Here is a 16,844-nt window from a genome sequence, read left to right as displayed (position 1 = left end):
AGTACGTCAAGGCTGTATATTGTCACCCTGCTTATTTAACTTATATGCATAGTACATCATGAGAAACTCTGGGCTGGATGAAGCACAAGGTGGAATTAAGATTGCTGAGAAAAATATCAATAACCTCAGATATGCAGATGACACCACTCTTATGGCAGAAAGTGAAGAACTAAAGAGCCTCTTAATGAAAGTGAAAGAGGAGAGTGAAAAGTTGGCTTAAAGCTCAACATTCAGAAAACAAAGATCATGGCATCTGGTCCCATCACTTCATGGCAAATAGATGGAGAAACAGTGGAAACAGTGGCAGACTTTATTTTGAAGGGGCTCTAAAATCACTGCAGATGGTACAGCCATGAAATAAAAAGACGCTTACTCCTTGGAAGGAAAGTTATGACCAACCTAGATAGCTTTTTAAAAAGCAGAGACATTACTTTGCCAACAAAGGTCTGTCTAGTCAAGGCTATGATTTTTCCAGTGGTCATGTATGGATGTGAGAGTTGGACTATAAAGAAAACTGAGCGCCCAAGAATTGACGCTTTTGAACTGTGGTGTTGGAGAAGACTCTTGAGAGTCCCTTGGACTGCAAGTCCTTTAGAATGGACTGGATCCATCTGGACGAGATGGCTGGATGGCATCACCGACTCAATGGACATGAGTTTGGGTGGACTCCAGGAGTTGGTGATGGACAGGAAGGCCTGGCATGCTGCAGTGCATGGGGTCACAAAAAGTTGTACATGACTGAGCAACTGAACTGAACTTTTTAAAATTGAAGTATACAGTCCATGGGGTCACAAAGAATCAGATATGACTGAGCAACTGAGTGCAGTATAGCACATAGTTGATTTATAGTGTTGTGTTTCTGTGCATAGCACAGTGACTCAGTTATACATATGAAGTGAAGTGAAGCAAAAGCCACTCAGTCGTATCTGACTCTTTGTGACTTCTTGGACTATACAGTCCATGGAATTCTCCAGACCAGAATACTGGAGTGGGTAGCCATTCCTTTCTCCAGTGGATCTTCCCAACCCAGGGATTGAACCCAAGTCTCTCATATTGTAGGCAGATTCTTTGTCAGCTGAGCCACAAGGGAATCCAGGAATACTGGAGTGGGCAGCCTATCCCTTCTCCAGTGCATCATCCTGACCAGGAATCTAACCAGAGTCTCCTGCATTGCAGGTGGATTCCTTACCAACTGATCTATCAGGGAAGCCATGTAATATTCTTTTCCATTATGGTTTATCACAGGATATTGAATATCGTTCCCTGTGCTATACTGTAGGACCTTGTTGGTTACTCATCCTGTAATACTTTGCATTGGATAATCCCAAACTCCCAATCCTTGCTTCCTCCACTTTCTTCCCCCTTGGCAACTAAAAGTCTTCTGTATGTTATGAATATGGTATCTTGAACAAAGTGAGAGCCACCCCAGATTTGAAGAAGCTGAAGAGTTTGTTTTAAATGTCTGTCACTGACATTCAAAATATTTATATTACAAATAATTTAGGTACCACTTTAAGCTAGTTTTCTTTTCCTTGTGTCTTAAAGGATACAAGGTTATCTAATGAACAGTTTACTTGGCAATGGCACCCCACTCCAGTACTCTTGCCTGGAAAATCCTGTGGACAGAGGAGCCTGGTAGGCTGCAGTCCATGGGGTTGCTAAGAGTCGGACATGACTGAGTGACTTCACTTTCACTTTTCACTTTCATGCACTGGAGAAGGAAATGGCAACCCACTCCAGTGTTCTTGCCTGGAGAATCCCAGGGATGGGGGAGCCTCGTGGGCTGCCATCTATGGGGTCGCACAGAGTCGGACACGACTGAAGTGACTTAGCAGTCAGACAAGTAGTTATTTACTCAATGTGTCTTTCTTATCTGAGTGTACAGTCCAGGGAGGGCTGGACAAATACATCCTTGAGGTTCAGTACAGTCCTAGGAACATGCATGCTTAGTCAGTCAGTCATGTCTGCCTCGTTATGACCCCATGGACTGTAGCTTGTCAGGTTCCGCAGTCCATGGGATTCTCCAGGCAAGAGTTCCGGAGTGGGTTGCCATTTCCTTCTCCAGGGGATATACCCAACCCAGGGATTGAACCCTTGTCTCCTGTGTCTCCTGCATTGCAGGCGGATTCTTAACATGCTGAGCCTTGGAAAATAGTAAGTAATGAAACATAAATGTCTGTTGACAGATTGGCTGACTTCCTGGCTTGATAAATATTGGTAAAATAGTATTCATAATTGAAGAAAATTACTTATTTTCTAGGATTAAATTTCTGACTCTTTAATGATAATTTAATTTAGCTCTTATTTGTTTTGTCAGTTAGATACTTTGACTTATATCAATGGTTGTTTTCAGATTACTGTTCCTGAATCCATTCAGAATAATTAAATACTGAGTTGTGGAAACAGCGTTTTGTATGAATTGAAAGTTACTCTCTAACACATAGTTTCAAAATCCCTGTAGTCATTGTGTGTGCATGCTTAATTGCTCAGTCATGTCTGGCTCTTTGTGACCCCATGAACTTTAGCCCACCAGGCTCCTCGGTCCCTGGGATTCTCCAGGCAAGAACACTGGAGAGGGTTGCCATTTCCTCCTCCAGTAGTCATTGTGTAGTTTGTTCTTTTAAAAGTATCTTAATAAACTTAAGTAATGAATTTTTACACAATAATGTAATTCTATATAAAGTCATAGAATTCCTTCAATGAAATGAATCCAGTTCACTCTGTTAAGACATATTTGTGAGAAAGGGAAAAGATTTCTTATAATATTTATATATTTTATATAAATATTTTATATATTTTATATTTTATAAAATATATTTTATATTTCATACAAATATTTTATATATTTTATATTTTATAAAATATATTTTATATTTATATAAATATTTTATATATTTTATATTTATATTATTTTATGTTTGCATATTATACACTGAATACTTAGAATTATTGTTAAGAGTCACTAAAGAAAAACTACTCCATTTTTTAACTGCTGTATATTTTTTATTGTCTCAAAAAATTGGCTATAGTCTTCCCACTTTTATTAGATTAATTTCGACTTGGAAATACTTGATCAGATGATATTTTATTGACTAGTAATGACTTATGGTTCTCATTTAAATGTTTTATGTTCATTCACATAATAAACTGACTTCAGTTAAAGAAGCGGTGAAAGTGAAAGCTTTCAAAAAATTCAAAGTAGCATCTATTTAACGTGTCTAATATTTTCCAAATAGAAATAACAAACTGCGCCAGATTTGACACCAGACTTGACCACAGAATTATTCTCTTAATATTGGCGGGGGAAATATCTTAAACTATCATTTAAAAAAATAGTCTGTTGAGTTCCCCTAAGTATGAAGAAACTTCGGCATAGTGAGGCTATCTGTTATGTACTTGAATGTGTCACCAATAAGTGTGGTTTCTGATGTAGAGAACTATTAATGCTTCAGATTGTTGCCAAACATAATATGAAGAACCACTTACTCAGACACCTGATCTTTAGAATGCAGCATCGTTTGTAACAATTTTAACGCTAACTAAGTACACTTTGATGAGACAGCATTTAATAAAATGCTCATTAATTTCATCATTAGCAAGGGTATGCTAAGAAGTAAGCCAGTTTCTTATGTCACGCCCAATTAGCATCCCATGCTAGTAATCCCATTAGTATTGTTGAATTCACTAATGGAAAAACTAATGGGCATGCTACCAGGGCACATTAATTGGGCACGACACCAGTTCTGGTTTTAATTATTAAACTACGATAATGAAATGTGTGTTTGTAAAATATTAAAATGTTGAAATTGGGTTGAAGAAAATAAAAGAATATGTAGAAAGAAAGAGTTATATGGAAAGTCAACTTATAGAGATGCAAGAACTTATCAAAATGGTCATATTTCTAGCTGATTGAGTTGCCTATAAAAGTTGGGCTTTTGCCCATGTGAGAAGCAAACCCTCCCCTACTCATGGGAAATTAAACCCTCTTTTTTGGTAATATGAAATCTTGTATGTCATATATGTTGTCATGCTCTGTATGAGGCCTGACAGGAGCCAATCAAATGCATAGAATGGACAGGGTATGTTGCTGAAGCTATTTTAGAAAAATATAAACAAATGTTTTACTGACAATGGTGTGATTAATACTGCACTTTTGTGATATTAAACCATCAGCATATTACATCAGATAACTGTCAGTTTTATCAGTTTTGAAAGCCAGTATAGCAAAATAATTAGAATTTGGTGAAACATTCCAAGTAATTTAAACATCTATTTTGTAATATTTTATCCAATCTGTTTTTGGTTTTGTTTTGTTTTCAAAATTTTGTATTGATTGAAGTTAATTATCTCTGGTGGTTCAGCTGGTAAAGAACCTGCCTGCCAATGCAGGAGACGCAAGAAACATAGGTTCGTTCCTTGGTTTGGGAAGATCCTCTAGAGGAGGAAACGGTAACCCACTCCAGTACTCTTGCTTGGAAAATTCTATGGACAGAGGAGCCTGCCAGGCTCCAGCCCCATGGGGTTGCAAAGAGTTGGACATGACTGAGGATGCTCACACTATTATTGCTAAGGAGATCTACTTTATTAACAAAGAAAGCAAAAATTATTTTCCTTTAGAAGGTTTAGAGTAATTTTCTGTTTTGTTTTGTTTTTTTCCTCTAATCATAGTAGTTGTAAATGATGATGGTGAAAGTGAAAAGTGAAAGTGAAGTCGCTCAGTCGTGTACGACTTTTGCGACTCCATGGACAGTAAACTACCAGGCTCTGCGGTCCATGGGATTTTCCAGGCAAGAATACTGGAGTGGGCTGCCATTTCTTTCTCCAGGGGATCTTCCCAACCCAGGGATTGATTGCAGACAGACGCTTTACTGTCCTAGCCACTTCAGTTCAGTTCAATCGCTCAGTCGTGTCCGACTCTTTGCGACCCCATGAGTCGCAGCACGCCAGGCCTCCCTGTCCATCACCAACTCCCGGCGTTCACTCAGACTCACGTCTATCAAGTCAGTGATGCCATCCAGCCATCTCATCCTCGGTCGTCCCCTTCTCCTCCTGCCCCCAATCCCTCCCAGCATCAGAAAGTCTTTTCCAGTGAGTCAACTCTTTGCATGAGGTGGCCAAAGTACTGGAGTTTCAGTTTTAGCATCATTCCTTCCAAAGAAATCCCAGGGCTGATCTCCTTCAGAATGGACTGGTTGGATCTCCTTGCAGTCCAAGGGACTCTCAAGAGTCTTCTGAAACACCACAGTTCAAAAGCATCAATTCTTCGGTGCTCAGCCTTCTTCACAGTCCAAATTTCATATCCATACATGACCACCGGAAAAACCATAGCCTTGACTAGATGGACCTTTGTTGGCAAAGTAATGTCTCTGCTTTTCAATATGCTCTCTAGGTTGGTCATAACTTTTCTTCCAAGGAGTAAGCATCTTTTAATTTCATGGCTGCAATCACCATCTGCAGTGATTTTGGAGCCCCAAAAAATGAAGTCTGACACTGTTTCCACTGTTTCCCGTCTATTTCCCATGAAGTGATGGGACCAGATGCCATGATCTTCATTTTCTGAATGCTGAGCTTTAAGCCAACTTTTTCACTCTCCTCTTTCACTTTCATCAAGAGACTTTTTAGCTCCTCTTCACTTTCTGCCATAAGAATGGTGTTATCTGCATATCTAAGGTTATTGATATTTCTCCTGGCAATCTTGATTCCAGTTTGTGTTTCTTCCAGCCCAGCATTTCTCATGATGTACTCTGCATACAAGTTAAATAAGCAGGGTAACAATATACAACCTTGAGGTACTCCTTTTCCTATTTGGAACCAGTCTGTTGTTCCATGTCCAGTTCTAACTGTTGCTTCCTGACCTGCATACAGATTTCTCAAGAGGCAGGTTAGGTGGTCTGGTATTCCCATCTCTTGAAGAATTTTCCACAGTTTATTGTGATCCACACAGTCAAAGGCTTTGGCATAGTCAATAAAGCAGAAATAGATGTTTTTCTGGAATTCTCTTGCCTTTTCCATGATCCAGCGGATGTTGGCAATTTGATCTCTGGTTCCTCTGCCTTTTCTAAAACCAGCTTGAACATCAGGGAGTTCGCGGTTCACGTATTGCTGAAGCCTGACTTGGAGAATTTTGAACATTACTTTACTAGCATGTGAGATGAGTGCTATTGTGCGGTAGTTTGAGCATTCTTTTGTGTTGCCTTTCTTTGGGATTGGAATGAAAACTGACCTTATCCAGTCCTGTGGCCACTGCTGAGTTTTCCAAACTTGCTGACATATTGAATGCAGCACTTTCACAGCACCATCTTTCAGGATTTGGAATTCCATCACCCCCACTAGCTTTGTTTGTAGTGATGCTTTCTAAGGCCCACTTGACTTCACATTCCAAGATGTCTGGCTCTAGATTAGTGATCACATCATCATGATTATCTGGGTCATGAAGATCTTTTTTCTACAGTTCTTCCGTGTATTCTTGCCACCTGTTCTTAATATCTTCTGCTTCTGTTAGGTCCATACCATTTCTGTCCTTTATCGAGCTGATCTTTGCATGAAATATTCCCTTGGTATCTCTAATTTTCTTGAAGAGATCTCTAGTCTTTCCCATTCTGTTGTTTTCCTCTATTTCTTTGCATTGATCGCTGAAGAAGGCTTTCTTATCTCTTCTTGCTATTCTTTGGAACTCTGCATTCAGATGCTTGTCTCTTTCCTTTTCTCCTTTGCTTTTTGCTTCTCTTCTTTTCACAGCTATTTGTAAGGCCTCCCCAGACAGCCATTTTGCTTTTTTGCATCTTTTCCATGGGAATGGTCTTGATCCCTGTCTCCTGTACAATGTCACGAACCTCATTCCATAGTTCATCAGGCACTCTATCTATGAGATCTAAGCCCTTAAATCTATTTCTCACTTCTACTGTATAATCATCAGGGATTTGATTTAGGTCATACCTCAATGGTCTAGCGGTTTTCCCTATTTTCTTCAATTTGATTCTGAATTTGGTAATAAGGAGTTCATGATCTGAGCCACAGTCAGCTCCTGGTCTTGTTTTTATTGACTGTATAGAGCTTCTCCATCTTTGGCTGCAAAGAATATAATCAGTCTGATTTCAGTGTTGACCATCTGGTGATGTCCATGTGTAGAGCCTTCTCTTGTGTTGTTGGAAGAGGGTGTTTGCTATGACCAGTGCATTTTCTTGGCAAAACTCTATTAGTCTTTGTCCTGCTTCATTCCACATTCCAAGGCCAAATTTTCCTCTTACTCCAGGTGTTTCTTGACTTCCTACTTTTGCATTCCAGTCCCCTATAATGAAAAGAACATCTTTTTTGGGTGTTAGTTCTACAAGGTCTTGTAGGTCTTCATAAAACCATTCAACTTCAGTTTCTTCAGCGTTACTGGTTGGGGCATAGACTTGGATAACTGTGATATTGAATGGTTTGCTTTGGAGATGAACAGAGATTATTCTGTCGTTTTGAGATTGCATCCAAGTACTGCATTTCAGACTGTTTTGTTGACCATGATGGCTACTCCATTTCTTCTGAGAGATTCCTGCCTGCAGTAGTAGATGTAATGGTCATCTGAGTTAAATTCACCCATTCCAGTCCAGTTATTTCTCCACTGATCTCCAATAGCATATTGGGCACCTAATGACCTGGGGAGTTTCTCTTTTGGTATCCTATCATTTTGCCTTTTCATACTGTTCATGGGGTTCTCAAAGCAAGAATACTCAAGTAGTTTGCCATTCCCTTCTCCAGTGGACCACATTCTGTCAGACCTCTCCACCATGACCCACCCGTCTTGGGTTACCCCACAGGCATGGCTTGGTTTCATTGAGTTAGACAAGGCTGTGGTCCTGGTGTGATTAGATTGACTAGTTTTCTGTGAGTATGGTTTCAGTGTGTCTGCCCTCTGATGCCATCTTGCAACACCTACCATCTTACTTGGGTTTCTCTTACCTTGGGCTTGGGGTGTCTCTTCACAGCTGCTCCAGCAAAGCACAGCTGCTGCTCCTTACCTTGGATGAGGGATATCTGATACTATTACCTTAAGCAAAAGTACAAATGCTTGATTTTAGACTACAAATCACTGAGTACTAAGTTTAACCACAATACTTATGTTAAAGGTATTAGTAACTAGTTTTTAATTTAAACATTTTATTTTATATTGGCATATAGCCAATTTACAATGTTGTGATAGTTTTGGGTAGACAGCAAAGGGACTCAGCCATACATATACATCTGTCTATTCTCCTCCAAACTTCTCTCACCCCATGCTGCCATCTAACATTGAGCAGAGCTCCGTGTGCTATACAGTAGGTCCTTGGTTATCGATTTGAAATACAGCAGTGTGTGCATACCTGTCCCAAACTCTCTTAACTATCCCTTTCCCTCATGCTTCCCCCCTGGCAACAATAAATTCATTTTCTAAGTCTGTGAGCATGTTTTGTAAATAAGCTCATTGGTATCATATTTTTTAGATTCTTCACATAAGGGATATTGTATGATATTTTTCTTTCTCTATCTGACTTTCTTCACTCAATATGATAATCTCTAGTTACTAATTTTTAATGTGAATCTAATTCCTTCTTGGTGTTCATAGTGTAGTAAGGGTAAAAGAAACTAACTTGCCACAGTTTTTACTATCTTTAGAGCAGAATCATTTGAATAGTACTTTATTAGTCTCAAAATCTTGTCTTTTTTATATTTCTGGCTCCAAATTTAAAATATTAGAATAGAAAATTTATTACCTTTTGTTTGAGTATAGTTACTTATGTTTGAGTATAGTTACTCAAAATCCAAGTGTACTTGTAAGAGATTTTCATTCTGAAGAGAAGTTCTTTTCAGATTTGAGTCTCATGGTGATGCAGAAGTACATCAGAGAAATGCCAGAATGATTTGTATCAACTTTGAGTTCTGTTTGAAATGTGTGCATGCTTGCCTCAGGATTGTGTTGAAATTTGTAAAGTGGTTTCTAACAAATATACAATATATGTATGAGTAACATGTATATAAAGACGCTTCCTCCTTGGAAGAAAAGCTATGACAAACCTAGACAGCATGTTAAAAATCAGAGATGTTACTTTGCCAGCAAAGGTCCATCTAGTCAAAGCTTTTGATTTTTCCAGTAGTCATGTACAGATGTGAGAGTTGGACCATAAAGAAAACTGAGTGCTGAAGAATTGATGCTTTTGAACTGTGGTGTTGGAGAAGACTCTGGAGAGTCCCTTGGGCTCCAAGGAAATCAAACCAGTCAATCCTAAAGGAAATCAGTCCTGAATATTCATTGGAAGGACTGATGCTGAAGGTTAAACTCCAGTACTTTGGCCACTCGATGTAAAGAACTGACTCGTTAGAAAAGACCCTGATGCTGGGAAAGAGTGAAGGCAGGAGGAGAAGGGGGCAACAGAGGATGAGATGGTTGGATAGCGTCACCAACTAGATGGACATGAGTTGGAGCAAGCTCAGGGAATTGGTGGTGGACAGGGAAGCCTGGCATGCTGTAGTCCATGGGGTTGCAAAGAGTCAGACGTGACTGAATGAATGAACTGACTGAACTGACTGAACATGTGTATTTACTCACTGATTTTTTTTTTCACTCATTCATTCCCTCCCTTAAGGGGTCTGCAGTGGAAGTTACCACAACTAATGATGATGGTAAACAATATAGTGATGGCAAATGGCATGAGATAATTGCTATTAGGCATCAAGGTTTGGGCCAAATCACACTTGATGGGCTGTTCACAGGTAAGATCTTCCTTGACGAATATGAATGCCTCTATTGATATGCTGATGTTTCCATACTCTTCTGTGTTTTTATTTCTTCATCTCTTTTTTCACCTGTTTCTTCATCTAAAGTGCTGTTGATTTTGCTTTTGGGGTGTTCTTAAAATGATGGAATCTTGGCAACTATTTTCTCTTCTATGCAGGGTTCAATAAGAACAGTCATCAGTATCAATTTTGTGTAATTTTCAGGTCCTTATAATTTGCAAATGCTCTTACTTAGTTTTGCTTTACTTTTACTTGCAAAGAGGGAAGCCATGGGAGAATTTTGAAAGGAGGATGACATGATATGACTTCTTTCTTTAAAATTAACACTCTAGGTACTCTTTGGGGGATAAATTTTAAGGGGAACAAAGATGGAAGTATGGACCTAAGACAAATATATGTTTCTCCAGCAAAGATGGGTTTATTCAGAATCAGCAAAGAATTTCAGTTCAGAGTCTACAATTTTTTAACATATTATTAAATTTTTTTTAATTGAAGGATAATTGCTTTACAGAGTTTTGCTGTTTTCTATCAAACCTCAACACGAATCAGCCATAGATATACATATATCCCCTCCCTTCTGAACCTCCCTCCCATCTCCCTCCCTATCCCACCCCTCTAGGTTGATACAGAGCCCCTGTTTGAGTTTCCTGAGCCATACAGCAAATTCCCATTGGCTTTCTGTTTTACATATGGTAGTTAAGTTTCCATGTTACTCTTTCCATACATCTCACCCTCTGCTCCCTTCTCCCCATGCCCATATGTGCATTCTCTATGTCTGTTTCTCCATTGCTGCCCTGTAAATAAATTCTTCACTACCATTTTTCTATATTCCATATGTATGTGTTAGAATATGATATTTATCTTTCTGTTTCTGACTCACTTCTCTCTGTATAATAGGTTCTAGGTTCATCCACCTCATCAGAACAGACTCAAATGTGTTCCTTTTTCGGCTGAGTGATATTCCATTGTGTATATGTACCACGAGTTCTTTATCCATTCATCTGTCGATGGGCGTCTAGGTTGCAATCTTGGTGCCATATGTAGCCCCCATACAGCAATGGAAGATAAACTCTTTTATAGAGTGGAAAAGGGAAGTTTGAAGGGCTGAAGTAAACAAGCATGTGTCTTTTCATTGGCCAAGTCATTGCCAAGAAAGAAGAGTCTTCTTCCTGTTAGACTCATCACACGAGAGCTCCTCTTTCTGGCCTTCCAGATCTATTTAATTGAGGTTTCTTTTTGTTATTTTTTATATTTCCCCTCCCTTGATCAAGATTTCTCTTTCAGAGTATGACTGATCAAGAGTCAGGTTTTCTAGTTTCAATGGCTTTTTTTCCCTTAACTTCCTGGCTATGATGTCTCACATCAGAGGGAAATAGCACAGTTTGGAAAACTACTGAGTTCATATTTGAGTAGCAAGGGCAGGTAGAAGGGAGAACTCTCAGACGGTTTGTATCTACAGTCCTTGTTCTATATTATCAAGATCATGGACACTGGAGACGATCTGAAGCATTATATCATCACCAATGTTTAGCAATAAATTTCCAACAGACCTGGTTCAACCATCTTCAGGAAGTTGCCTCATCAGATGTCGTCTTCTGCTTCAGTTATGGGAAATAATTACTTTAATATCACCAGATTATTTGAGCTTCCTTCAGAATTTGAGGCTTTCTTTAGGCGTGTCACCTGAGTCCAGGAATCTATTCCTTGGACTTTCATGGCACAAGGCTTGCTTAGCAATACCTGATGAGGGCTTCTCTGGTGAGGTTGAAAAAAGTTCTTCTGGAGGTATCTTTTCCAATAGGTAAAATCTTCAGGTTGAAAAATCTTCAGTTCTTGAGAGCACAGGATAAAAAGATTGCTCTACCAAAACATGGTTATTTTTAATAGGAGAAATTTGGCCTTTGCATTATTGGAATATCTCTCCTTTTTCCGTTGGAGGCCAAAAAAAAAAAAAGGCAGGAATCAAATTTGTTAGGTGTCCTGCAATTGTTTCAAAGGGTGAGAATTTTTGCGTTCCAAAAATTGTGGATCTGAGATTTAGAGGGACCAATAGCAGTGCTTTGGGGCCAAGGTACTTGGAGGACCTCTACTAATTTTGCCAGATGAGTATTAATAATGCCATTACTGTAATCAGCTGAACCGCAGAATTGAGAGTGGTAAGCACAGTGAAAGTGTTGTAAAACTGCCAAACAGCACAGACTTGTTGAAGTACTTGGACAGTAAAATAGGTTCCTCAATCACTATTAAGTGTGTCTAGATGTAAGTGTAGCCCTTGTTCTGATATCAGTTGCCCTAAATATCAAACCTGGTTTTGGGCAAACTGCAATATTTCTTTGGTGATCTTATGTCCCTTTAAGGCTAACAGCTTTAGTAAATGGTTCCTGTCTTCCTGTGAGCAGGCTTAAGACCAAAGAGGCAAATCATTCACACATGCAACAAAGTAGACCCATAGGGAACTTTATATCATCTAGATCAACCTTTAGGTTTTACAAGAAATAAGAAGGACTCAGTAAAACCCTGAAGCATTACTGTCCAGGTGAACTGTTTTTCTTCCCAAGTAGAGGTAAAAAGATGCTGGCTAGTTCATCAGGTGGAATACTGAAGAATTCACTGAATAAATCAATTGCAGTAAAGAATTTGCTTCCAGTAGGAATAGATGTTAGAACATCTGAAGGTTAGGGACATTAGGGGGTCAGGGAGTAACCATGCTGAGGTCCTGGACAAACCTCCACTCTGCCCTTAGGTTTTCTCACAGATGAAATAGCATCATTACAGGAACTAGTATGCAGATAATAAAGCCTTGAGCCTTATAATCTTCTGTCCTAGACTATATGCATTGAAGGGTTTCTATACGTAAAGGGTATTGATTAATTCTGGGAAGAGATTTTGAAGTATCTACTTAAATCTGGATGGGAGGGCGTATGCTGTGAATTTTGCCAACGTCAGTTGGAGATTTTGCCCATAAGGATGGTGGAGACTGATTCAATAGGGATAAATGATCAGTGTTTCCAAAACCATCTCTAGAACTGTCAAAGACAGAACAAATAAAAGATGCCAAAGGGTTATTTAATTCAATTGGCTGTTTATTTTGATGACACTCTGAAATTCAAGAATTATTTCTCCCTTTTGGAAAATTAGCAATAGTAATCGTCGCTAATAAATGGGTGGAGACAGAGGAACTAGGGAGAAAAAGGCATGTATCTCTCAAAGAGCCTAAAGGAAAGGGAATAGGTCCCAGAGATAAGAACCTCTTTAGATTTGTTAGAGATCCTCACTATTTGAACTGTTTTAGGACTTGGAGGCAGAGGGTTCTTTACAGTCGTGAGGTAATTATAGCCTAGAGTATATGACTGGTGTCAGGACTAGAAGAGATTCAACCCCAATCTTAAGAAACGTTTCCCCAAGCTGATTAAGATGGAGGAGTAGGAGAAGCCCCTGTAGTTCCTAGTGGGAGGAGGCTGGAAAGGTTTTTATAAAATTTTTTTAGAAATGACTGCACTCATTGGTTATGTATTGTCTATGACTGCTTGAGGCTGTATGGTCTACAGACTAAAATACATACTACCTGGCTCTTTCCAGAAGAGTTTTGCTAAACCCTAATGTAGAGCATGACTGTGAGATTTGGGACTTGAGCAACTGGAAGAATGTAGCTGGCATAACTAGGGTGGGCAAGCTAGTTGGAGAGGCAGATTCAGAGAGAAATGTCCAGAGTTTGGTTTGAACATGTTAAGTGTTAGGTACCTATGAGGCATCCAAGTGGAAATATCACGCTGAGTCCTGGATCCCAGTACATTTAGAGAGGAGTTCCAGATTAGAGATAAAAATGGGGAGTTACCAGCTCAGGATGTATTTAAAGCCACAGTCCCAGATATAAGTAGGGATAATTAGAGTGGTTTGGGCTCTGGGGAAAAAAAATGCCATTCTCACAAAGAATGATGGAGTTAGTTAGGAATTTCTAACTTTTCTAAATTTCTAACATTTCTCTCTGAATCTGCTTCTCCAACTAGCTTGCCCACCCTAGTTATGCCAGTTACATTCTTCCAGTTGCTCAAGTCCCAAACCTCAGAGTCATGCTCTACATTAGGGCTTAGCAAAACTCTTCTGGAAAGAGCCAGGTAGTATGTATTTTGACAGGAGATTTGCATTGGTATGCAGCACACGGAGGGACCCAGGCCCTTTCAGAGTTCTCACAGGTGTCTAGCTCTCTCTTCATCCTTTTAGAGGACTTACGGTGCTTATGCAGGTGGTGAGGAGATCTGGGAACAGAGGAGGTCTGGGTTATTCTAGCATCAAGATGTTGGGATGATGATTAAGAACCAGTGAAGGAGAGTAACCAATAGCAGAGAACCAAGAGGGAGGTGCATCCCGATGCACAAGGAAGGGTTTAATCATTTGTTGAATCTGTAGAATAGATTGTCCTGCTGAAGCTGAAGTTCTCATCTGCTTCTCCATCCACAGGCTCTTCAGCCACCTTGGATGGTGGTACTGTTATTGGAGAGAACACAGGAGTGTTTGTGGGTGGGCTGCCACAGGGTTACACCATCCTCAGAAAGGATTCTGGTGAGTATGGGGAAAGCATATAATTTATATATTGTCTCCATAATTGGGGCTCTTCTGGTGGCTCAGCAGTAAAGAATCCTCTTGCAGTTTAGGAGATGTGGGTTCTATCTGTGGGTCAGGAAGATCCTCTAAGGAAGGAAATATCAACCCATTCAGTATTCTTGTCTGAGAAATCCCATGGACAGAGGAGCCTGGCAGGCTGCAGTCCATAGGTCTGTAAAAGAGTCAGATATGACTTAGTGAATAAACACCACCATCACCACAATTTAGCATAAAATCAAACTATATCATTTTAAAGTATGGATAATTATATTATTTTCTATTTCGTGCTGTATTTCCTACATTACTATGTCAACAATTTCCTTTAGAACTCTTATTTTCTAAAGGAACCATGTATTACTTGTATTTAAATTCTTAGAACCCAGTTCTTGATATATCAAAGGTAATTAAACTTTTGCTGAAAAAAATTATACTAATTTAAGTCAAAGTTTTATAATTTGGGGATCAAAGGTATGAAAAACTTTGAATTTTGGAGAGGGATATATTTAAATCCTCAAGACTTATTATAGTTACCTCCTCAAAAATACCTGTAGAGAGTGGAGAGTTTTCATTTGGTCACTCTAGACTGGTGGTGAAGTCTCCTGAAAGCATTCATATACACATGCGCGCCCACACACACTGAAAGAGAGTTATTTTCCCACCAAGCATGCTTCTTAGGTGACACTAGTGGTAAAGAATCTGCCTGCCAATGCAGGAGATGCAAGAGACACGGGTTCGATCCCTGGTATGGGAGATACCCTAGAATGGAAAATGTCAACCCACTCCAGCATTCTTGCCTGGACAATTCCATGGACATAGGAGCCTAGCAGACTACATTCCATGGGGTCACAAAGAGCTGGACACAGCTGAGCCACTCACACACACACACACACACACACACACACACACACACGCTTCTTGGCTCTGGTATATATATAGGAACCAGGAGGAGAGCATACCCCAGTACCAACTACCCTTCTCGTAGAGGACATCACTTCATTATAAATAAATCCTTTGACCTTGTGCATATAAATTGACTTTATGAAACACTGATCACTGGTAAATACCTTCCCTAAGATCAGGTCGTGAACTCAAAAGCTGAGAATTCAGCTTTGCACTCACTTGTAAGGACTTTGCTTAAATAAAATGTGACCTCAGCTTCAGGTGCCTTCTTGCCCTCTCTACTTTTTTTTTTTTTTTTTTTTGGCTCTCTAATTCTATTATTTGCTCACTTTTTCTCTTTCCCAACCCCTTATGACCACCCTATTTACTGTGTTCATAAGCCCCACATTTGGTCTGGGGAGTTATGCCTAAAAATTGGTGGCTCAGATGGTAAAGAATCTGCCTGCAATATGAGAGACCTAGGTTCCATTCCTGGGTTGGGAAGATGCCCTGGAGAAGGCAATGGCTACCCACTCCAGTATTCTTGACTGGAGTATCCCCATGAACAGAGGAACCTGGTGGGCTACTGTCAATGTGGTCGCAAAGAGCTGGACATGACTGAGTGACTAAGCACACACATTGCTTTACTTGTATAGCAGACTGGTTTCATAATGCTGAGGGTACTAAATTATAAAATATAGATTGTATAGATAGACTTGCTTTAAATCTTGCTTTTAAAATGTGTTATATTATCCTGGGTGTTCACTGGAAGGACTGATGCTGAGGCTGAAACTCCAATACTTTGGCCACCTCATGCAAAGAGCTGACTCACTGGAAAAGACCCTGATGCTGGGAGGGATTGTGGGCAGGAGGACAAGGGGACGACAGACGATGAGATGGCTGGATGGTATCACTGACTCAATGCACATGAGTTTGAGTGAACTCTGGGAGTTGGTGATAGACAGGGAGGCCTGGCGTGCTGCGATTCATGGGGTCGCAAAGAGTCAGACACGACTGAGCAACTGAACTGAACCAACCAGAATTGCACTTTTATTTTTAAGATCAGAAGCAGATGAAATCTCCTTGTTAATTCAAGAGGCAATGATCTTGCTATTACTATAAAACCAAAGTTTTTGTGCAAATATCTTTCTCCAGATAAGATGACTCTAAACCAGAGCATGGCATACCAATTATTAGCATTTACTGTAGCTTTTGGCATGGGTGTTTATGTGAGTTAGTAAGAAGTTTATAGGAAGAAGGCAGTGAGACCTATAGCCCCTTTCTTTTACTTTAATGGCACATCAAATTAATTGCTTGAAAAAAATTTCTCACAGTACATATTTCTTGATATCTTTCAACCCCTGCAGACATAGTCCAAAAGGGTTTTGTGGGCTGTCTCAAGGATGTGTATTTTATGAAGAATTTTAATCCCTCTGCAACTTGGGAGCATCTGGTTTGGCAGAGTTCTGAAGAGAAAACCAATGTGCATAATGACTGGGAGGGATGCCCCGCTTCACTCCAAGAGGGAGCCCAGTTTCTAGGGACAGGTAAGAGTCTAAAACAGACGTTGGTCACTGCTTAACTTGTATGTTCTATCTTTGGTATAATTT

At 39.7% G+C, this 16,844-nt stretch overlaps 1 protein-coding gene across 1 annotated transcript in view; it reads left to right on the top strand.

Moving 5' to 3' along the window:
* Positions 1 to 16,844, top strand: part of USH2A (usherin) — a 983,289-nt gene that overhangs the window by 426,589 nt on the left and 539,856 nt on the right. The window contains exons 24-26 of the mRNA XM_060396021.1: positions 9,603 to 9,729; positions 14,212 to 14,313; positions 16,602 to 16,781. Of these exons, the coding sequence (XP_060252004.1) occupies positions 9,603 to 9,729; positions 14,212 to 14,313; positions 16,602 to 16,781 (409 nt within the window). The remainder of the gene's footprint in view (positions 1 to 9,602; positions 9,730 to 14,211; positions 14,314 to 16,601; positions 16,782 to 16,844) is intronic.

The sequence above is a fragment of the Ovis aries genome, chromosome 12 (assembly GCF_016772045.2).
Source record: "Ovis aries strain OAR_USU_Benz2616 breed Rambouillet chromosome 12, ARS-UI_Ramb_v3.0, whole genome shotgun sequence".
Lineage (NCBI taxonomy): Eukaryota > Metazoa > Chordata > Mammalia > Artiodactyla > Bovidae > Ovis > Ovis aries.
The sequence above is the reverse complement of the archived record's forward strand: the minus strand, read 5'-3'. Positions and strand labels throughout refer to the sequence as shown.